General features: G+C 40.6%; 1 protein-coding gene and 3 non-coding genes across 5 annotated transcripts in view; 3 read left to right on the top strand and 1 right to left on the bottom strand.

Moving 5' to 3' along the window:
* LOC117029067 (cat eye syndrome critical region protein 2) overlaps window positions 1–22,599 on the top strand; it is a 154,202-nt gene that overhangs the window by 78,802 nt on the left and 52,801 nt on the right. For both annotated transcript variants that reach the window (XM_033118050.1, XM_033118051.1), the window contains exon 2: window positions 15,213–15,307. In XM_033118050.1, coding sequence (XP_032973941.1) covers window positions 15,213–15,307 — 95 coding nt within the window. The remainder of the gene's footprint in view (window positions 1–15,212; window positions 15,308–22,599) is intronic.
* LOC117029538 (U6 spliceosomal RNA) lies at window positions 746–850 on the top strand. Its single transcript, XR_004424274.1, has one exon. It is a non-coding gene; the product is annotated as a U6 spliceosomal RNA (small nuclear RNA).
* LOC117029557 (small nucleolar RNA SNORD113/SNORD114 family) lies at window positions 9,124–9,193 on the bottom strand. Its single transcript, XR_004424289.1, has one exon. It is a non-coding gene; the product is annotated as a small nucleolar RNA SNORD113/SNORD114 family (small nucleolar RNA).
* On the top strand, window positions 20,280–20,353 carry TRNAT-CGU (transfer RNA threonine (anticodon CGU)). The gene has a single exon. It is a non-coding gene; the product is annotated as a tRNA-Thr (tRNA).

Consider the following 22,599-nt stretch of genomic DNA (forward strand, 5'->3'; position numbering starts at 1 on the left):
GATAGGGCAGTACCTATTATTTTTGGAAAATACAACTGGTTAGTTCTCCGAGATCTCTATCTGAATGGGAGAGAATATTGAAAAGGTAAGGTGAGGTCATTTCAGAAGGGCTTTGAAGGGTGAGCTAGGAGTTTGCGTCCATGCTCAGTTTGGTGTGTTGTGTAGTCCACAGACTTCTAAACAAGTGATGTGATAATAATTGAATTTGAGCACGTGCGACAGCAGGTTAGATTAGTCTGTATTGGAAGTGAGAGACCAGTTTGAATGTCCAGCTGAGAAGTGTTGATTAGCAAAGCCTGTCCATACTAGAGCAGTGGCAGCGGAGACGGACAGGACTGTGGATTTCGGAATCCACAGTGGGGCTCTTACTCATCACCCAGTACCCTCCAAAGCTGCTTTCACCCAAAGGAGTGCTTCTTTATGGCTAGGGTCTTCAATCCTCAGGTGAGCTTCATTTTCCCTCCTGTATTTGCTATGTTAGTGAATACTTTCAGATTTAATTATGGGGGGAAAAAATAGTTTTCACAGATCTAGGTAATTGTTACATGACTTTATACCAAACTTCGGAATAGTCATAAAGTGTTTCAGATACTTCATTTTCATAACATGCTTCTCAATATTCATATTTCTAATGATTATTCCTTATAATGGATGGAATTTAGGGTTTCTTTTAACTAGGATATATACTTAAATTTAGAATATTGGCTTTTGGGTGCGGGCTGACTTCTTTCAAAAAATAGTTATAGTGCTCGCTTTGGCAGCACATGTACTAAAATTGGAACGATAACAGAGATTAGAATGACCCCTGTGCAGGGATGACATGCAAATTCATGAAGTGTTCCTTATTTTGGGGATTAAGAAGTACAAATTGGTAGTTACAAGATAGTCACATGGATGTAAAGTACAGCATAGGGAATATAGTCAGTAATGTGGTAATAACTATGTATAGTGCCAGGTGGGTACTAGACTAATCGGGGATCACTGCATGAATTATATAAATGTCTACCCACTGTGTGGCGCACTGGAAACTCATATAAAATACTGAATGCCAACTGTAATTGAAATAAACAGATAAGTAGAAGATACTATTAAACTTTAAAAATATTTACTAAATAGTGCAGGCAAGTACAATATTGGGGAAACAGCCACAAACAGACAAAGCTCCTAAGGGGTTTACACAGTAACAAAGTGGAAGAATAAAATGGATGCACATAAGTAGATGGTAAGTTAATTAGAAAAATAAAGCACAACAGCAGGACTAGAGAATGATGGGGACTCACAGGGAGTGAGAGGGCAGGCCATGGAGGTCCTAGGGCGGGGTCCTATATAGACGGAGAAGAGCCAGTGCGAAGGCCTAAGGTAAGACCACGCTGAGGGTGTTAGAGACGCAGAGAAGAGGCTGGGATGACTCGGTTATGGCAAGAGAGAGTAGTAAGGAAGATAGAACGTCAGCAGGACACTGCGCAAGGTGAGGTCTGTGAGGAGTTTATTGTGAAGGCGGCTTTGCCTGGCTATTAATACAGACAGACAGACAGGGACAGTAGCAGGGAGGTCAGTTAGGCGGCTACTGAATAGTTTATGCTTAGACCGTGGGTAGTGGGGAAGGCAGTGAGAAAAGAGGTCGGTTTCTGTATCTGGTTTGAAGGTGTAGTCAACAAGATTTGTTAATGGATTGGATGTAAAATGAGATAAAAAGAGAAGAGTCAAGAACGACAAAGTGTTTTGCCGCAGCAACTGGAAGAAGATGCCATTTACCAAGATTGGGAAGGTCTGAGTGGAAGCAAATTTTAAGGAGTGGAGTCAGAAGTTCGGTTTTGGTTAATGTTAAACTTCTTGTGCTTGTTTGACACTCAGTGGTGATGTACCCAGTTGGGTAAGCCAGCTTTGGAATTCTGAGGTGAGGTGTGGAGGTACAAGTGAGAGAGAGTTACTCGCTCATCTGGGCAGCGGATCTAGACCCAAACGGATAGTGACCAGAGAGGCTCAGAGATCTCCCCAGAAGTATGTGCCAGCATTGAGGATTGAAGAGATGGGGGAACCAGCAAAGAAGTTTGAAAAGGAATACCAGGGAGGTGAGTCAGTGTTCTGAAGCCAAGAGAAGAAAGTGTTTTAAGATGGAGGGAATAATCAACTGAAATGCTGCTTTGAGGTCCAGCATGGCAAAGCCTGAGAAACATTCATTCAGTTTGTATTGGTTACACCAGAATGGTGGAAATGAAAATTTGTTTGCATCACTGATACTGGTGATAATATTTTTGCACAGAGATTGTTTTTAAACCATCCTCCAGGTTCAGTAATTTTGGTGAACAGTTTCACTGTAAGTGAACTACTGTTTCTCACTTAGAGGCACATAATTAACCAGGAGTTTCATTGCTGAAGGCCAGTTGATGAAATGTCTTGACTGGTATTGAGTTTTAAAAGGTATCCACATAATTTTTTAAATGTTAAGTTGTCAGAGAAGTGACCATATATTGCAGTTGATACCTCTCCTACATCTACTTGAAGAGTAGAGGTTTGACAAAGATATCTTTGGTCTGTAGTTCCTTTGTACCACGCTCAGTTGCAGTTAATTTTGGCCGCTGCCAACATTTATTTTATGCTCATTACACTTTTGAGGAATGAAAGTCTCGTGTGGATGTATGAACCAGTACTTTCCAACTTTTTTTTTAATGTTCTGGCCTGTTCTAGAGTTATCAGTCTCTTCCATATATAATATCACAATGTTGTATAACATCACCAGAAAGTATATGTTTTTGTTACATCCACTTGGTAACCCTCCTTTTTGTTTTTGTTCTTTCTTTTCACGTCCTAATCTACCTTCTTCCACCTGTATTACTCCTTTGCCCTCCCACTTGTTTACATCAATCTTGACTCAAATCCATGTCCTCTACCTAATAGTCAAGGGCCCTCACCAGTTGTTTTTTTCTTACCTTTCAACTCCTTCCTTATATGAAGTGGACATTTCCCACTGCAGATGTTGATAAAACCTAATTGGAAAATGTTGGATTATTTGTTTAACTAGTCAACCTGATCAAAAAACAGTGCTGTTTTATGTGGAAGATAGAGGATGAAAGGGAAAACAAATAGAGAGAAGAAATCTGGAGATTATAAAGATGCCTTTTAGATTGGGGCCTAGTGAATCAGAAAGGGATGATGGGATATGGGATACGGGATGGGGGGAGGTAAAAGGGTGGGGTGTCCGTAGTGATTTCTGTCTGTTTGGAAGTTGAATAAGGAATATTATGAACCCAGTTAGGCTACATTTTAGAAGAAATGGGTTCATCGCAAAATGTTATTCTCCATACCTTTCTCCTTTCCAGACTTTTATGCCCTCTTCCTGTATGAGGTGTGATTCCCTTTGGTAAAGTGGAAAGAGCATGAGTTAAGGAAAACATTTACACATAACTACTATTACTACTACTACTGACTACGTTACTTTCCACATAGGCTTATATTTAGGCAGTGCCCCATTTCCCAATGCGGGTATAGTATGTATAAACTTTTAATGACAGAGATGAAATACAAATTTCTATTTGAAAAAGTTATTTTAGTAATTTTACATAAACATTTGAATTTTTAAATTTAGAAGTAACTCATTTTTTCCCAGTTTTTATTTCCAGGAGTAATTTCTTCATCATCACTACAACCAGTTTGAACAACTTCAATCTGACTTCTGTCTTAAGTTTTTTAGTCTGCTATTGGGGCTGTTTTCTGAAAATGTATCCCAAGTCACAAGTATCTGTTCATTTAATATAGTAGTATAGTTGGGTTTTCTATTTACAGTGATTATTATAATGATACCCAATACTTATAATTGATAGCACACCCCAAAGCAATTATCAAATCACTGTAAAGTGCTTTCTTGCTTCCTTGTAAAATGCATTCAATCAAATGACATCTGTGACATCTAAAACTGGCATTGATTGAGTTTTGTTTCAGGTTGTTGTCTCTTCCCTAATTTCTGTTACCTAAAAATAAAACAATTGAGTGAGTGTCTTGTAATAGAAGTATTTCCATTCAAGATAACTCTGTTGTGTGAGAAATTGCTGAAAAATCTTTGCCTCAGCCCAACAAAATCATACCTCTTGGTTTGCTAGTTGCATTTCTAAGGTAGGTATTCATTTCCTCACTAAACTAATCTGTGTGCTCTCATTCCTCTTTCGTCTGTGTTTTACTCTATAGTGAGTGCTTTCAGATTACCAATTCTGGTCCTCAGTTTTTGTAGGGTCAAAGACTTAATGATGTCCTTAGGCCCAGAGTCTCAGAGAGACATTTTGTTTATTTAAAATTGGGTAGGTTATTCCATTGTCATCATACTCAGACCTGCCATTCCATACACACCACCTTCCTAATCTCAAAACCCATTTACTAATCAAGGAGCAGAGAATAATTAGTCTCCAGGGGATCATTTCTCTCAGACCTGATGAAATACTCCTGCCCACAATAAAGTATTGTCAAGTCTGTCTCTTAGGATAGGGCTGGATATACACGCCCAACACTTTACCTTGGATACACACGCCTAACACTTTACCTTGGGACGACTTTCCCATTGTAGAGAATGTATCCCTTTGTACAAGTTACAACATTCTTTTTTCAATGAGTGATACTATTTTGTTAGTTATAACCACACCCTAGTCATTCCTAGTTTGTCCTGCCTTTCCAGATTGCTTCTCTTGATTGGATTTCTGGCATTTCTGAAAATCTTGACTCACACATTCATCTATTAGACTGTTGTTCCCAATGGCTGATTTCTTTCATGTTTCTCTGAAATCCATGATTCTTCTGTGCAGGCACTGGGCAGTACCAGGGACTTGGGCCCAGGTCATTTAGTTTTCATTTTTCACATTTCATTCTTAGAGGTAACCTGCATTTCCCAAGGCTTTGCTCTCACCGGCTCCCTGTGTACTGGGCGAGTCCTACTCATCTTTCAGCCTTTGCTAATCCCCACAGCAGCATTTGGACTATATGTCTGCTGTGCTGATCACATAGAATGGAAATTACTGTTATTTTTTGCCTGGACTCCATTTTACATCTTATGCTACTTGAAAGTAGGGTTCTCATTCTCCTCTTTGCATGCCCAGTATTTAACACAGAGCCTGGCATGTCTCTGTGTTATGTCTTCAGAGGCCAGGGCTGCCTTTCCACTTGTGTGATGACCCCACTGTCACATGTCCGCAGTATCGTGAACCAACTGAATTGATTAGTCAGGAGGACCCCCCCACCCCTACACATATCCAAGTTTTATATGAAATTTGTGTATACATTTTTGTCATTTCCACACAGCAGACCAGGACACAATCAGATAAGAACAGTAGGATTTGGGACCTTGCAAAATTACTTTCCACTTTAAACTTTTAGGACCATATTTCAAGTATCAAGTCTTTATTATCTCTACCCCTCCCCCCTCCTAGCCTCCATTCAACTTTTATCATCCTTATTTCTGATTATCAATTAAATACCATAATCTTTTTTGGGGGAATTAAACTTGTTACCTAAAACGTCCTTTTTTTCCTTTAACACACCCAGTTAGTTGCAAAATCTTGTTGACTCTGCTTCTGAAACTCGCCTTTCATCTCATCCTTCTGTTTCCAGCGCCATTGTTCTAGGATTGACCCGATCCTTTCTTCCTGGAAGTAGATCAGGGATCTTGTCACTCTCCCGCCTGTGTCCCTAACAGAGTATCCTGTAAACCACATCCAGATTAACTTACCAGGTTTCATTATTTCTTTTCCCTGTTCAAAAGTGTTCCCTGTTCTTAGGTGGCTCCCCAGTACCTTAAATAATTTCCAACGAATCCCCTAGCGAGTTCCCGATGGCAGAGAATGAAGACTGCGTAACCTGAGGTCTAGCGTGAGAGTCTGAAGGAGCTCCAAACATCAGTGATCTGATCAAGTTTCCTGTTTTATTTTTTAAATTGATGCCAATGTTTAAGTTAAAAATATCTACCCAAGCACTAACAATGACAAAAAATCTAAGTAAAACTAACACTCTAGGAAGTCGTGCTATTTTTACCTTGTGTTTTCCTATATTCCGGACACACACTGTGGAACGCACCTACCCTAACGAAAGTGCAGGCGTAAGTGATGACGTCCAGGCTGTGGGACCTGGTGTCTGAGGCTGTGTGGTCTGCCAGGAACCTGCGTTTCCAGATTTCTTTGCATGGCCATGCTTGTCTAGTACTGCCCTCATAGAACATGTTGAGAAGTTTTCCAGCTTTTTCAGTGCTCAGGAATTGTCATGTATCACAGGCATTTTCTTGTGGGAGAAGAGAGAAGATCCATGAAACTTCTGGGTAACTTAGACCTTTCCAAAAAATCCTATTCTGCCAGATTTTCGCTTTTATTGGTGTAATTAGTATTTCCCAGTCAACCTGACGCTTTAGGGTAGCAGTCGTGTTTGAGGGGAGGAGATAGTTTGGTTTCCTTTCTGTCCTTAGCCAACATTACAGCCCATGACACAGCTGTTTGGTGGCTCCGGCTTGAAAGGAATGGTGTGGCTGTGGCACAGCAGCAGTACCAACCTGCTGTCTTTGGGGACTCCCGGGATAAATGGCTTGGCCAGCGGCACATCTCCCACCATTATACCCACTCGAGCTGATTTATACTTTACAGTCTAAATTGGCATGGGGCAGGCCTTTGGGACTAAATTAATGTATACCAAGTTAGAAAGCAGCTGCCAAAGTCGGGTGCCTTCTGGAGGCGAGTGCGCTTATTTCTTCATGTATTCCAGGCCCACTCCAGACGCTCTCTGGGATAGCAGCTGGGATGATCCTTCAGGAGGGCCTGCTTTGCATCTCCTTTGTGTCGTGTGAACGGGAGTCCGGTCCCGTACAGCAGTCCCAATCTCTATGAGACATTTGCTACATGGCAGTTGGTCCTTGTGTAAATTCAGAAGCTTTGTAAACTTCTAAAATCAAATATAACATATATGACCTTCTTTAGGCCTTTTAACCACCCACCCCTCTTAAGTAAACTCAAAGGAATTACTGTGTCTGAAGGGCAGTAGTGCAAGTCTGTGATCTTTATCCTTACTTGGAAGTTGAAGAAAAGAAAGTTTTTCTCTCTTTGGCACTATCTTTAGCAAAAAATAAAGAAAATTTCTACAGGGATTAGGAGCCTGTCAAACAATCAGAAGTACCTATAATGTTAAATTTAAGGATAGGTGTTACAGTGGGTGGTTTTTATAGATTAAAAGAATTAGTAATACTCTGTCATTTGACTGTCTCCAGTCTGGAAATTATGTCTTTGTTTATTAGGCAGGCGGGAATTTTTAGAGTGAAGTATTGTAAATGCTTTTTCAGGACACGCATGCACTGAGGGCCCCCTCCTTGCCCCCCTGTCCCCTCGCCTGTGAGAGTTTGGGGTTGTTCCTCTTGCTCAGACCTGAGTTCTTTTTCCAGCAGTCACTGCTTGTTCTTGAGGGTGGAGGAGGTGGATCGATGTTAAACAGACTTGTCTCTAATGAGCTGTGACGCCAGCTGCAGAGAGAGCAAATCCTGTTACTCCCTCCAGCTACTCGCTGAAGCTGCAAAACAGCCGTAGGACCAGCTCTCCCTTCTCAGTGCTGATTTGCTGATTTTCCTGCCCCACCCCCTTCTGTCTCAGAGAGCTTCTTGGCAAAGTTCAGATTTCTGTGCTCACAGCTCAATGCTCACAGTGAAAAGGAAATACAAAAGGGGAGGAGAGAAAGTAAGGGGGGGGAAGTGGAGTGGGGATTTTTTAAACGGGTATTCCATCTTGCCTTAGTCCAAGACTTAAGCTCTGGATTGAAGGCGTAAACTGTAAGGCTTTGACTAACCTGGATTTCCAAATAGTTCTTGGGAGATAGTTTTTTTTGGGGCTTATGAACATGGTAGGCCGTGTATTAAAAGACTGTGGATTTCTGTTGTTCAGAAACCTCCAAATTTTGAAAAGACCACTTTCTATCTCTTCAGTTGCTTTCCCCCACATACTATCATTGTGAGGAGGAAGATAAAGAATTGTAATATTAATGGGTTAGAGAGCATTACTGTGTGCCAGGCTCGGGTGGCTTTTATGAAGTGTGGCCTAGTTTAATTATTACAGCAACCTTGGAGGTTGACATTTCTAATGTGAATTTTTTTTGGTTTTGGTAAATTGTGGTAAAAAACATAAAATTTACCATCCTAAACCTTTTTAAGTGCATAATTCAGTAGTGTAACATATATTCACATTGTTGTGAAATGGCTCCAGAAATTTTTCATCTTGCAAATTTGGCTCTATACCCATTAAAGTGGAAAATTTTAAATTGATAAGCCAGTTCTTTTGTTCAGCAGGATTAAAATTGCTTTCCTGTTGCTTTTCTTTGCCGTCTTTCTATAACATTCTTAATCTGTACTTCACCGTAGCGTGGTGAAAACAGAGGCCTATCTTAGTGTACCTTGGTTATCCTTTCTGTACAGACTGCTGGGGTTAACAGTTACTAAAGGGACAGAGAACAAGCTCTGCTCTCTAAGGGTTTCATCACCTATTCTTCATTCTAATCTTTATTGATTCTGCATATTAAGTTCTGCTGAGCTAGAGGGGAAAAGTTCACTGATAACTTTGTCACCTCACAAGTTACCATGGGCCTGCATATTTTTTGGTGGGTTATCTAGGTCGCTTCTGATTTATGAAGCATAATATTGTAGAAATACATTTTAAAAGCAGTTTTATATTTTGAGACCCATTTTCTTACTGATTTATGAGTTTCTGTATTCTAGGAGCAAAATGGTAGGCAAGGGGTCGAATTATATTTATGAATGACCCAGACTTCCTCTCACTACTTGTGCCATTTGAGAGACGATTAAAGCCTGCTCAGTTCTACTTGGAAGAGCCAATCCAACACCCCTGATATTCTACCCTTCTATGTAAAATCTTTCCCTAGTTGCTGTTGTGCTAGGAAAAACAAGCCCAGGTTCACTGGGGAGAAATTCTTACCAATCCTGTTTAGCTGCCCACCACAGTTGGAGAGAACAAAATTATTTATAGTATGTTTTGCAAATCAAGAGAGGGATGGTAGTCCTCAGTTTCTGCCGATGTTAAGAAAACGGATTGAATCGCTAACGAAGCCTTGGTACTGAGGTATAGGCATAAAAGGTAGTGCAACAGCCTCTTCTGTCCTGGTTTAAACCTCAGAGTCACAGATTTTGTTAGTCATAACTCTTGCTTCATAACACATTTTCATCATTGGCCTGTGGATGTTGCACTTCATTCATTCATTTATGGGTGATGTCATCTGTGAAAATGCCTCCGAACAGAACTGGGACACTGTCAGTATTCATGCTGCTGTCCCATCCAGTCTTCTGCCCAGAACGCAGGGGAATTTTTTAAAATCCAGATACAGAGTAAAGTGTTACCTTAGATTTGTTGAGGAAAGTAGGGATTTGCTATGCAAATTAATAATTCAACTATTAGGTATGTATTTTAAGATAAACAGTTCTTAGACTTTGAAAGCCTATATATACAGTTGGTTTACTAATTTTGATTTCTGCCAACTGCCACAGATTCACAAAGTGTTAGTAATTTTAAACTTAAAAATTCATTATTTGCATGTAAGTATAATGTGGATTTAAGGGCATTTTATTATCTTTGACCTTGTCACTCTTAACCTTTGTAGGTCTTCGTTTTTGTTTTGTCATTGAAGGTCTTGCTTCACTCCAGTTGTCTGTAATTCTACTTGATGACTATTTGGGAACAATAATAAAAAGATATTGGCAGTTGATATTGTTTGGAGAACACTTTAACCAGAAATTTTATGATATGTCCTCACATTCTGGTTTTAAAATAGATTTATTGTTAGAAATGATATTCTTCTATAATATGTAAATGGCCTACTTTTCTTACCAGTGACAACTAATCGTATATTTAGTTTGTTTAGTGGTTTACTTGTATATCTGGATTACATTGAATTGCTCAATACACTTCAATATGTTTCAGAGCTGGAGGGAGGAACTGTCAGTTCCACCCATAGTGATAGCAAACTTCAACTGCATGATTTGGTTATAATTATACATAATGCTGGTGTTTTTAGATAAACAAGGGGCTTTGGCTGTTCTTGAGATTATCATTTCAGTATGTTGGGGTTACAATGTAAGGATTTAATCCAGAATCCTTATGTCAGAAATGAAGTTGATTTCTGAGAGGTCTCTTATATTTTAGAGTACCTTAGGCCTATGACATTATTTCATTTCTGTTGGTAATTACCTTTATGGCTTCCAGTCATTAAACCAGCATTCATCTTCCAGCTGTTCTCAAACCCTTCCCTTCTCTGTACCACAAATTTTGCTTTATTTCCCGCAGGCTCTTTTATCATCTAGAGGAGCACCTTCCAAACTATGTATGCGTGCGAATCTTGGCTCCTATTAAAATGCAGGTTCTGGTTTCAGTAAGTTTGTGCGAGGCCTGAGGTGCCATGCTTCCAGCGGGCTTCCAGGCAACGCTGAGGCTGCCACGGGTCCCCACCTCTGGTCCTCCCCTCTCTTCTCCTCATTGTGCATACAGCCCATAGAACTGTGCCGCCCTCACTCACTGTTCTGAGACAGAGAGATCAGATCATTTTACTCTCCTTCAGACTTGATTGCCTGGGGAGGTAAAATCCACACTCTTTAGTGTGGTTTTCAGAGAAGATCCTCAAGGAATAAGCTTGTCCTGTCTACCGTTCTCTAATCGCTGTCTCCACTTTTGGGAGAGCACTTGGTAATTCTCAAACATGCCGTAAAGTTGCACATACTCTTCCTCGCTGTGCGTCTGCCAGGTAAGACTCTCCCCATGGAGGCCCTGTGCGCATCTCAGCTCCCTGGCAAAGTCTTAGTCCACAATCCTCAGTGTCTCTGGTTTTCCCCATATCGTTTTGTATATTTAGTATACTGTTTATTACATTGTCTCCTAATTCTTCTATCAAGTTGAAAATAATTTGAACCTCTGCTCTGCATCAGGCACTCTTCTAGTTGCTGGGGAGACAGCAGTGAACACAATAAAAAATAAATAAGTGTCCCATTTGGCTTACATTTTAGCCATTCTTCATCCCACCCCACCCCACCCCCATACCATACTGGGGCTTTGTTACTCACCTTAGTGTCTTTTGTTTTTAGTTAATTTGACCACCTCTTTGCTAATTTCTGTGCTAATATCATAGGCAGGGCCCCAGAGCAGAAAACAGGAAATGTTCCTTTCCCAGAAGCAGCTTATGGAAGAGGAGGTGAATGACAGTAACACAAATGTGTTCTTTTGTAAGGAACAGAAAGGAAGGCCATTCAGTGATACTACTGCTACAACATTTTATTTTTGCCTCCTCAGAGGACAGTCTTCTAGGTAGAAACTGAAGAACGTGAACTTGCCTCTGGTGAAAGTGATACTGATAGGAAGGGAAGCGTCCCTCTCAGTCTTTTTTCCTACCTGCTAAGCCAGAAGCGACTGTCTGGGAGGGAGGCAGGAGATGGGAAAGAAAGTGAATTGGTAGTATAGCTTGAACTTTTTCCTACATGAAGGATTTTTTTTTCTTCAGGAATCTCATCTATAAAATTAATGTTTTAAATTATTTACTACAGAATAGAAGTGATCCATATGTATCACTTCTAGAAAATCCTGACACACCTCCACCCTGATCTGTGGCAAACCTGTTGCAGTCTCCTCCTTGGTAAAGCCCATCCAGTTTTTATCTCTTCAAATGTGGCTTTATCATGATTTAATTTGGTACTTCTGTTCTTTAGAAACACTGGGAAATGCTCTTCCCAATAAGACAAGTGCCCATCACTTGTCTTATTGGGAAGATCACTTCCTAGTGTTGGCAGTTATGTGCGATGTCGGAGGGGTGGTAGATTGGGGGTGTGGGGTTATCACTTTGTGAGGGGTGTAAATGTCTATTACATTGTTTTTTGGTTTTTTTTAGATTTTATTGGGGAAGGGGAACAGGACTTTATTGGGGAACACTGTGTACTTAAGTCAAGTTGTCCTGTCAGTCTTAGTTGTGGAGGGCGCAGCTCAGCTCCAGGTCCAGTTGCTGTTGGTATTTGCAGGGGGCGCAGCCCACCATCCCTTTTAGGAGTCGAACTGGCAACTTTGTGGTAAAGAGGACGTGCTCCAACCAACTGAGCCATCCGGGAGCTCAGCAGCAGCTCAGCTCAAGGTGCCCTGTTCAATCTTAGTTGCAGTGGGCGCTGCCCACCATCCCTTGCGGGACTCGAGGAGTTGAACCGGCAACCTTGTGGTTGAGAGCCCACTGGCCCAGGTGGGAATCGAACCAGCAGCCTTCGGAGTTAGGAGCCCAGAGCTCCAACCACCTGAGCCACCGGGCCTGCCCCTATTACATTGTTTTTTTGTACACCTGAAACTAATTTAAAAAACCCAGTAGGAAGCATCAGTACAGGCTACAGCACTTTAATCAAGATCACATTGTGCTGTTGATTTACACTGATGGGGAACAGGACAGAACACCAATAGGAATGTGTAGCAATATGTAAACTAGTGAGGGAGAGGCTGGAGGAACCATCAGAATGGAAGTCGGCTACAAAGGATTTGTAGACAAGCAGTTTTTCATGTAAAGGACCGAAGTCTGGCTTGGCAGAAGGAAGGAGGGAAGGGATTTTTTTCTATTAGGTTGGTGCAAAAGTAACTGAGGTTTAAAAGAAAAATAATTGCAAAAACCGCAATTGCTTTTGCAACAACCTAATACTTAGGGAGAAGGGAGCCTGTGAGGCGTGGAGAAAGGAGTGATGAGGTGGATAAACTGTAAACCATCAGACCTTCCTAGGATAGAGAGCGTGAGCCAGTGGGAAGAGCCCTGGACTGGGTGCTCCTGCTTGCACTTGGCTGTGATTTGCTGAGTGCAATCGGAGAAGTCAGTTAACCTTTCTAGACCTAGTTTCTTTATCTGTAAATTGAAGGAATTGAAATAATGTTATCTGTGATTATTTACCTTCCACCTCTAGCATTCAGTCATTCTGGCCTACCTATTAGATCAGAAGGCCTGGACCTTTTTGCTTCAGGGTTCATCTTCTGTTACAATTGCAGTTTTGTAATTGCTGTGTACTTGAGAGTCTTGTCCAGTGACCAGGCTTAAAATATGAGCCCTCTGCCTCCCATTTACTTCTGTCAGATCTTGAATTCGTGTTTTTCCCTTCCTGCTGTCTCACATTCAGTAAGTCCTTCAGAATCTTTTCTCCCGTGCTGTTGCTCTGCTTACTAATATTGTCTCACCTTGCACCCTGTACCACTAGAATTTATCTTACACACAGGAGTTAAGTTAACCTCACTGTACCTCTCCTATAAAAATAACTGTAGTGGATCTCCATTGTCTTCAAAGAAAGGCCAGACTCAGTATCAGCTATCAATCTTAGCTCACATTACTCGCCTGACACAATCTATAGACTAGTTAACCTGAACCTAATATCCTTGTGGTGTCTTTACTCGTGTTGTCCCTTGCACCTGGATGTGCCCTGCCTCTCCTCCATTGTCAACACACAGTTTTCCATCTCAGGTGCCACCGTCTCCATGAAATCTCTCAGGCTTCTTCCCACAGCCAGAAGTAATCCTTTTCTTTGCAACTCCCATAAGCACCTACAGCACCTTTTCTGGACCTAATAGGGCTGATTACTTTGTGTTTTTTGTACTATCTTATCTCTCCTAACTAAACTAAGCTCCCCAGTGCTTAGGAAGTACTGTATTACCTTACACAGAGTGGGTGCCCAGTAAATATTTGCTGAATGAATGAATCCTGATTAATTCTAGTTCAGATCCTTGTTATCTCTTGTTGGTACTGTTTCTTATTTTTCTGAATAACCACTAACTAGAACGTAGAAAAGAACTCTGTCCAGAGGAATTAATAAGCTAATATGAGAATAAGAACCATTGCTATAGATGTATTGATAATTCCCAAATTTGTATTTAAGGCAAACAGTGTTTTCAAGCTCGAGCTTTGTCGTTGAATTTTGAGTTTCATTCACCTGGGCTTTGAAGGCAGTCGGTACCTTCCTTTTCAGTTGAACTACCTCTGGGGAGTTTGTGTTTTGTTTATTTGTATCAGTTAGCATGCTTAGCAATTTTTTGGTGCTGTGAAGTTTGTAGAGTAAGTGATTACAAAGTTAGGAATTTTTAAAAATAAAATCATAAATGGAACAATTAAAATAGTTTACTAAAGAAATTTACTGTTTTTATAGTAGAAGCAGACTGTTCTTTTTAGTATACATTGCCGTGGAATGGGTGTTAAGGGCAGAAATTGCATCTTACGCATGCCTTGTGCTTTCAGAACCATTAATAAGATCCTTGAAAGTTTGGTGTATAGATCTGGATAAATAAGGATCTGGTTATGAGCTGGTCAAACCATAAGCATAGCAGACCCTTGGAAAATGGTTTACATACCAAAGATAGCATCCTCGCTGAAAAATGTGGGCAAACTTTGCATCATTGTAAGAGTTCATGATTTAGAACATATTCCATCACCTCGGCAAGTAGCGGGTTATTATGGGAGACTGAGAAGAAACATAGGATCTCCTGAAATTCCCCACTATCACTTTTTGACCCGGTAGCTCCTCTCAACTAATCTTTGTTCAGAGTACTGTGCTAAAACAAGCTTGGGCGTATCTCCGTGGACCCCAAGGAAAGCAAATACATCTCACCTAGGATTAGACCATTAACCATTAACGTACACACTACCTCACTTCTCTCCAGATGATGTAAGATTATCTCAGTTCTAGCAATCTCTGTCATCAGTCCTCTATGTAGGTCTGGTATCCTGAGAATAAAAACTGCTCAAGTGCTAACCACCAGTGCTTTTTTCAAAAGGTAATGGTTCTTTAAAGCTTTTGCAGATGGTCTACCTGTTGAAACTGTTAAGTAAAGGAAGAATACTTCCTAATTACATATTTGATCCTTTATTCTCTTGCCATTAAAATAGAGAGCAGTACAGCATATTTATGTAAGTTAAACTCCAATAATTACACAAACATTTATACATATGCACGTATATCTTGTAGTGTACAGATAAAAGGGATGGAGCTTAGTAAGGAGCGAGGCAAGAAGTAAAGCCCAGGGGAAAAACAAAAGGTTGAACTCTCGTTGCTCTTCTCGCAGTAATTAATTGATGGGCAGAGCTGATCCACAACAAGCATTTCTGCTCCACTGACCTTTCAGGTGCAGGGGTGGCGGGTAAGGGAGGGGGAGATGGATATTTAAAATTTTCTGTGTTTGAGCTCTCACCCCGTCTCTCGTCCCCCTCAGGAGTTAGAAGCAGCTCTCCACAGAGATGATGTAGACTTTATCAGCGACCTGATCGCCTGCTTGCTTCAAGGCTGCTATCAGCGAAGGGATATCACGTGAGTAATTCCAATTCTGCTGAATGTCTTGCACAGGGAACAGTGATGCTTCATGCCTCCTGTAACAAACCAGAACCGATCATTAGCCAGTACTACATAACAGTGTAGACTGAGTACTTACAGGTGGATTCCCAAGCCTTGTGCTTAGCTTTTTTCTGTTGAGTTTTATTTTTACTATAATCCTTGAACTTTATTTACTTCACTCTACAAATCTGTGCTCCTTATTCTTTGATCTACCAGCTAACATTCATGTGTAGAATATCTTCCTGTCAGCATATGCCTTTCTTTCTGATTTTTATTTACAGTACTGGTAAAATGTGGCCAACAAATTAAAACTAGGTTTTACTGTGTTTCTGCCTCTTGGGTATCTTCTGTTGTTCTCATAAACAGTAGTGTAATTTTTTTGACATGGAGCTTTTAGGCTCCCTCACGCTGTAACTGCCAAGTAAACAGCTCTCCAGTACATTTGAGATGTGTAGAAATTTGGGGCAAAATTTTAATCTATGTAGCAAGTAAAGGATCTTCCTGATATGGCCTCACCCCTTATTTTGACCCTAACTTGAGAGACGTTTTCTTTGCTAGTACATTTCGACACAGAACAGAACTCTAAGGTGTTACCTTCTCCAAAAGCTGAGACACAGTGAGATTCCCAGCCTCCAGTCCAAGCAGGAGCTTGGGGTATTATGGTTTATATTTTTCAGATAGTTAAAGAATGGTATCTTAGCTACTTCTATTAAGTCTGCTCTTAGTTGTTTGTTAGGACTGGGAAACTAGGTCCAATACTAATGTGCAATAAACTTGTAGTTACAAGGTGAGTAAGAGATTGATGAAGTACATGCCTTTTTGTTCGGGGTGGACAGCTGTATTCCTTAGGGAGAGCTGTGTCTCCTGGACTTAGTGTTAATGTAGTGACTTCCCCCCCCCAGAACACCCAGGTGGTGCTGAACAGAGGAGACATAAAAGGGGAGATCACCTGGCGTCTTACTACTTGAGCATAACAACCAAGTTTTAACTGTATTTTCTCCCATTCTCTTTTTGAGGTGTCACTTTGGGGCTTGTGTGGTTTTTAAGTACAGTTGTAGTCATACAGCATATGTGATTTCACATTTTCATATCTTGCATTTTTTCATTATAATGATTATTTTTCTTATAACCACCTTTTCTTTAAACATAATTGTCAAATAATCCAAATTGGTAGATGAACATTTGTGCATAGCTTTTAACTGTTATAAATATGTTGTAATTCATAGCCTTGGACATAAAAATTTGCACAACTAGTGAATTACCTCCTCCAGTTTAAATTTCTGGAAGCGTAGTCGTTCATACAAAAGAAATGCCTGTTTAAGATATTTTAGATCAATTGCCAGGCTGCCCAGCACAGAGCCTGCTCCATTTTACCTTTGAGGCAACAGTGTATGAGGGTATCTGTCTGCCTAACACTCTCTGGACATTGCTCCCTATCTACTGGCCAGCGGTGCTAGGAGAACAGATACTCAGGCCCTCACAGAACGTAACACCCTGTGCTGTGCTAATGATGGGCATGACGATAGGATTGCAAATTGTACAGTCAGCAGGATAAGTGCTCCGAAGTCAACGAAGCATATACCCGTGTGAGAAAGTGATCATGTGAGCTAAGCCTACACAGAGGAGCCTTCTGAGGCAAGTGTCCATATATCATAAAGCCCAATAAAGAAGTGAATGAATGAACCTACCAAAGCACTGCAAGTGGTAAGAGTGATTGTCTAGGGTTTGATACCCTAGAACAGAGCCTAGAGGTTACAAAGTAATAGGTCTCATGTGGTTCAGAAACAAGGTTTGATTGAGCTGCACAGTCTTGACCCCTGAGTGATAAATTTTGATTTGTTGGCCAGCATCTAAAGTTAGATTTCATATTTAAAATCCCAAGTTGTAGTTTGTAGAAAACATCTTAAGGTCTGACGACCATCACCTGTAGGGGAGACGGAGCCTGTGTGCTCTGCTCTGCTGCAGTCCCCACCATTCCTTAGTGCTCTCCCTCCCATGCTGAGACTGGCTGGTACTACTCACCACCTGGCCCACTTATTTTCTTTATCTGTTTGTCTCCTGCATGCATTCAGTTCAAGGAATCCAGTGTGGCCACAGCACAGTGGGAATCGGAGCCTAACTGGTCTTGTAGGCTGGTTAAGGATTTGGGGATGTAATCCTATAAAGCAAGGAGAGCAGGGGAGTGGTGAGATTTGTGTTTTTAAATAAGCATCCTGGGGACCAAGAGGGAAACAGGAAGATCAGGTAGGGGCTAACGAACTAGTCGGGTGAAGGAGGAGAAAAGGGGACAGAGTGAAGGACTATTAAGTAGGTAAAATTGACTGGACCTGCTGTCTCTTGACCAGTCTGATAGGTGTAAAACTGTTTTAATTTGCATTTTGTTGATTATTCTTCACATGTTCAACATCTTTTCTTAGGTTTATTGCACATATTTGTAATTTTTGTCTACTTGAATTTCCTGTTATATGATTGGATCATTTCATCTCTTGGTATATTGGTTGAAGATAAGCAAAAGAAGTGCCCATTTAAAATTTACCAGGCTGCCCTCCTCAAAGGTGGCTCTACTTTACTCTTGCATAGGTGGTTCTTGTACTCTCAGCAGCTCTGGGCATTGCCCTAGGTGCTGGCAGGGCAAAAGTGTCTCCTGTCTCTTGTGGAGCTTAGAGTCTTCTGCGTGTGATGGTGATGGTGAGGGTGGATGTGGGCAGGCTGTAGTTGAAGATCTAACTATCTGAAGTCGTACTATTTATGGAATGACTCTTGTCTCCCCGTTAGTATGTGATACCTGTTTGATCTTTCAGTAGTTGTTTACATGCGCTGAGATCTGCTTGGCGCTTCCTGGTTATACCTGTCAGTCTCTTTCTGCTCTGATACCACTGGTCTGAATTAATCCTGTTTGTTAGTTCTTCCAGAAAATGATTATATGATCATGTCATGTTCTATAATAAATTCTTTTAATGGCAATCCAATTAACCTGTGAATAAATTTGGGCAAAATTGATGTCTTTACAATATTCATATTGCTTTTTTATTTAAGTCTTTTATACTACTCAGTAAAAAGTTGTAGCATTACTCATTTAGGTCAGACATTCCTGGCTATTTTAATTTTTGTTGCTCTTAAGAGTAGAATGGGGTGGTCAGATGGCTCAGTTGGTTAGAGTGCAAGCGCTGAACAACAGGGTTGCCGGTTCGATTCCCACATGGGCCAGTGAGCTGCGCCCTCTACAACTAGATTGAAGACAATGAGCTGCTGCTGAGCTTCTGGAAGGGCAGCCGGGTGGCTCAGTTGTTAGAGCGCGAGCTTTTAACAAGGTTTTAACAAGGTTCAATTCCTGCATGGAATGGTGGGCTGTGACCCTTGCAACTAAGATTGAAAACGGCGACTGGACTTGGAGCTGAGCTGCGCCCTCCACAACTAGATTGAAGGACAACGACTTGGAGCTGATGGGCCCTGGAGAAACACACTGTTCCCCAATATTCCCCAATTAAAAAAAAAAAAAAAGATTCACATTCATACTACAAGTGCTTTTAAATATAGAATATATTTCTTTACGTGTCTTCAATCTGCCCAGTTTATTAACCTTAAGTTTTTAAAGTTAAATTCTCTTTTGATTTTCTAGGATTATCATCCCACTTTTAGTGTTTGTACTCATGCCTATTTTATGCTGTATTACTGGGTTGGTGCAAAAGTAATTGCGATTTAAAACGTTAAAAATAATTACAAAAACCGCAATTTTGCACCAACCTAATAGTTATCTACTGCTGTGTAACAAATCACCATAAAACTTAGCAACTTTAAAACAACAAAAATGTGTTATATCTCAGTTTTTGTGGGTCAAAATTTGGGATTAATTTAGCTGAGTGTGTCTAGCTTAGCATCTCTTACAAGGCTGCAATCAAGGTACCAGCCGGTACTCAACTTTGAGGCTTGACTGGGGGGAGGATTCATGTATTTGTTTTCTGTCACTGCATAGCAAATTCCCACAGATTCAGTATCTCACTAGCTCACAACAGTTTTGTAGGTCAGAAGCCTATGCACGGCTGATCTGGCTCTTCTGGTCAGTCTCACGGGGCTGTAATCAAGGTGGCGACCAGGCTACCTTACAATCTGGAAGCTTAACTGTGGAGTCATCTGGGTGATCTAGGCAGAGCCATCTCTTTGCAATTGTAGTCCTGAGGTCCTTGTTTTCTTGTTGGCTGTTGTCTGGGAGCTTCTGTCACCTCAGATCTCCCGCAGTTCCTTTGCCATACGGCACTCTCACACCGTGGTTGTCTGCATCTGCACGGCCAACAGGAAAACAGCGCTAGTCTGCCAGTGCAGTCTTAAATAAACATAACGTAACCTGGGAGTGACACATCTTTGACATATTTTATTGACTAAAACAGACAAGTTCTACTTCACACAGAGGAGGGGATTGTACAAGGGTGTGAATACCAAGAGGCAGAAATCATTTGGGGGTCTCTTAAAAGCTGCCTGCTATATGTGCTTTTCTGTGTTTGTTTTTTGGGTTTTTTGTTTGTTTGCTTGCTTGTTTGGTTTTTATTAGTCTCAGGTGTACAAAGCAATGTGGTAGTTCGACATTTATACCCCTCCCTGGTATTCAAGGTCTGACAATTAAATTCACGAACTTATTGCAACGATGTTGCTAACCTTTTTTGATATCAGAGGGATTATTCATTATGAATTTGTAACAACTGGACAAACAGTTAGCCAAGTTGATTATTTGAAAGTGCTGAAAAGGCTGCATGACAAAGTTAGACGACCTGAACTTCTTGCCAACAATTCATGGCTCTTGCATCACGACAATGCACCAGCTCCCACGGCACTGTTTGTGAGGGAGTTTTTAGCCAGTGTTGGAACATCCTCCCTACTCACCTGATCTGGGCGCCAATGACTTCTTTCTTTACCTGAACATAAAGGAAATATTGAAAGGAAGACATTTTGGGGCGGCCAGTTAGCTCAGTTGGTTAGAGCGTGGTGCTCGTAACACCAAGGTTGCCGGTTCAATCCCCACATGGGCCACTGTGAGCTGTGCCCTCCACAACTAGATTGAAACAACTTCTTGACTTGGAGCTGATGGGTCCTGGAAAAACACACTTAAATAAAAATTTTTTTTTAATGTTAAAAAAAAGGAAGACATTTTGATGACATTCAGTACATCAAGGATAATAAAATGATAGCTCTGATGGCCATTCCAGAAAAAGTTCCAAAATTGCTTTGAAGGGTGGACTAGTCGCTGGCGTTGGTGCATAACTTCCCAAGGGGAGTACTTCGAAGGTGACCGTGGTGATATTCAGCAGTGAGGTGTGTAGCACTTTTTCTAGGATGAGTTCATGAACTTAATTGTCCGACCTTGTATGTGCTTGTGTGTATTGACTATCTTCCAGTACAAAACTAAATGATATTGGTTAAGGTTTATGCTTGCATCTAATCACAGTTACTTAGTTGTTAACAACATGTCATAAATTCTGTGTCTATTTTGGTAGCCTTTTGGACAAGAACCAGTTGATTTTTGGATAATCACATGTTAATAGGATCATCAGCAAGAGAGGTTCTGTTTGCCCCTTTGTTTGGGTTAATGACTATACCTAACTTGTTCCTAGTATAATTTTATTCCTCCCATTTGTACCATTAGTCTCCCCTATAAATGATAGAAAAGGTATGCATTTACATTGATAATATTCCCTGTAAAGACAACTAATTTAAAAATAATGGATGTTCTACAGAATTTTTTTTTTAGCTTAGTTGCCACCTTTTCCCATCATTCATTGTATTTTCATTTGGGTTCATCTCATAGATTAATAAGGTCCCATTTTATAGGGAAGGAAACATCTGAAAATTTAAGTTATTTATCAGGTCATGTCACCAGTTACAGAATGAATAAGTCTCACATCATCTTGCCCTTAAGGCAAGTTAATACAAAGAATTGAAGTAACAGGGGTCATAGGATCTAATTTTAGGCCTATAATTCAGGCACTCTCATGTTCTATCTTCTTCACATAAAATTAATGCATTTTGACAGTGTAAAACAAGAAAAATTTAAAAATCACCCAATATAATATAGAGCAGAAATTTCCATCACCTTGCTGAAGATGGGGTGGGGTACCAGGTGAGGTGTACTGATAGGTTTATTTTTTATATATACAGAGGGTGCCAAAAAAAGGTATACACATTTTAAGAAAGGAAAAAACTGTATTAAAATGGTAATACTCAATATACGTATACCGGTAACAAAAGATGAATACCAGTCATGTGTATACATTTGTTTTGAAACCCCCGGTGTATACATCTAGAGGTAAAACCAGTATTTCAGAATGTACCTGTCTCATCAAAACTATGTTGTCTCATCAGTTACATGCAAATGCCCTGTTTCATTCTGTCATGTGTTTCTTCTGTGTCCTTTCCACAGCTTCGGCCTTTGTAGAGGACACAGAGGCCCAGTATTTGGGAGAGGCTGTGGAGATTGCCTGCTCCCCTTCCACAGTGCTGAGTCACGGCAGCTCTTACAAATACCGCTTTCCTCCTTACCGCAGCGCTATGTCAGTTACTCCTAAATGATTCTTTTGACACAAGGAGTTAATTTCTCTTTTAAAAAATGACTTTAATCAAATGTCAGAAAATTTCAAAAGCTTGTTGTAATGCGAGAGAACAGGTTTTTCCCTTCCTTTGGTCAGCATGTGTTTTCTTTGACTATTCTGCTATTGAAGGAAAATGTGAAGGATAGACATAAAAAGAGCCCTGGGAGCTCAGTGTTCTCTATTTATTAGCCTTTTGTGTGGGGTATGGGGCGTGGCAGCACACAGTGCTGAGGCAGGGAAGAAGTGATTATTCCAACATTTCTCAAAGCACGCTGCAAAACATAACCTGTGAGATGTCAGAACGTTGCAGAAAACCTTATCTGTAATTTGTATTTGAAAGTTAAGTACACATGAAATAAAATATTTCTGAATGGTCAGATGAATTTTGGAACTGGTAGCACCATGCTTTTAAATTGATCTCACATGAAACTCAGGCTTCATTCAGCCTTTTAAAAACCTGTTGTTGTTGATGTATAATACACACACAGAAGTGCTCAGTGACGTTTTACAAACTGAATGCACCTTGTAATGAGCACCCAGACAAGAAACCTCTATATAATGGATTTTACTTTTTCCATTGACAGGAATTGCCCAAAGTGATAGTTATTTTGTCCCACCAATGGGGTTGACATGCTTTTAGTGTGAATATATGCTCATTATTCCCTGAAGTTTTACTCTCATCCCATCCTA

The sequence above is a fragment of the Rhinolophus ferrumequinum genome, chromosome 10 (assembly GCF_004115265.2).
Source record: "Rhinolophus ferrumequinum isolate MPI-CBG mRhiFer1 chromosome 10, mRhiFer1_v1.p, whole genome shotgun sequence".
Lineage (NCBI taxonomy): Eukaryota > Metazoa > Chordata > Mammalia > Chiroptera > Rhinolophidae > Rhinolophus > Rhinolophus ferrumequinum.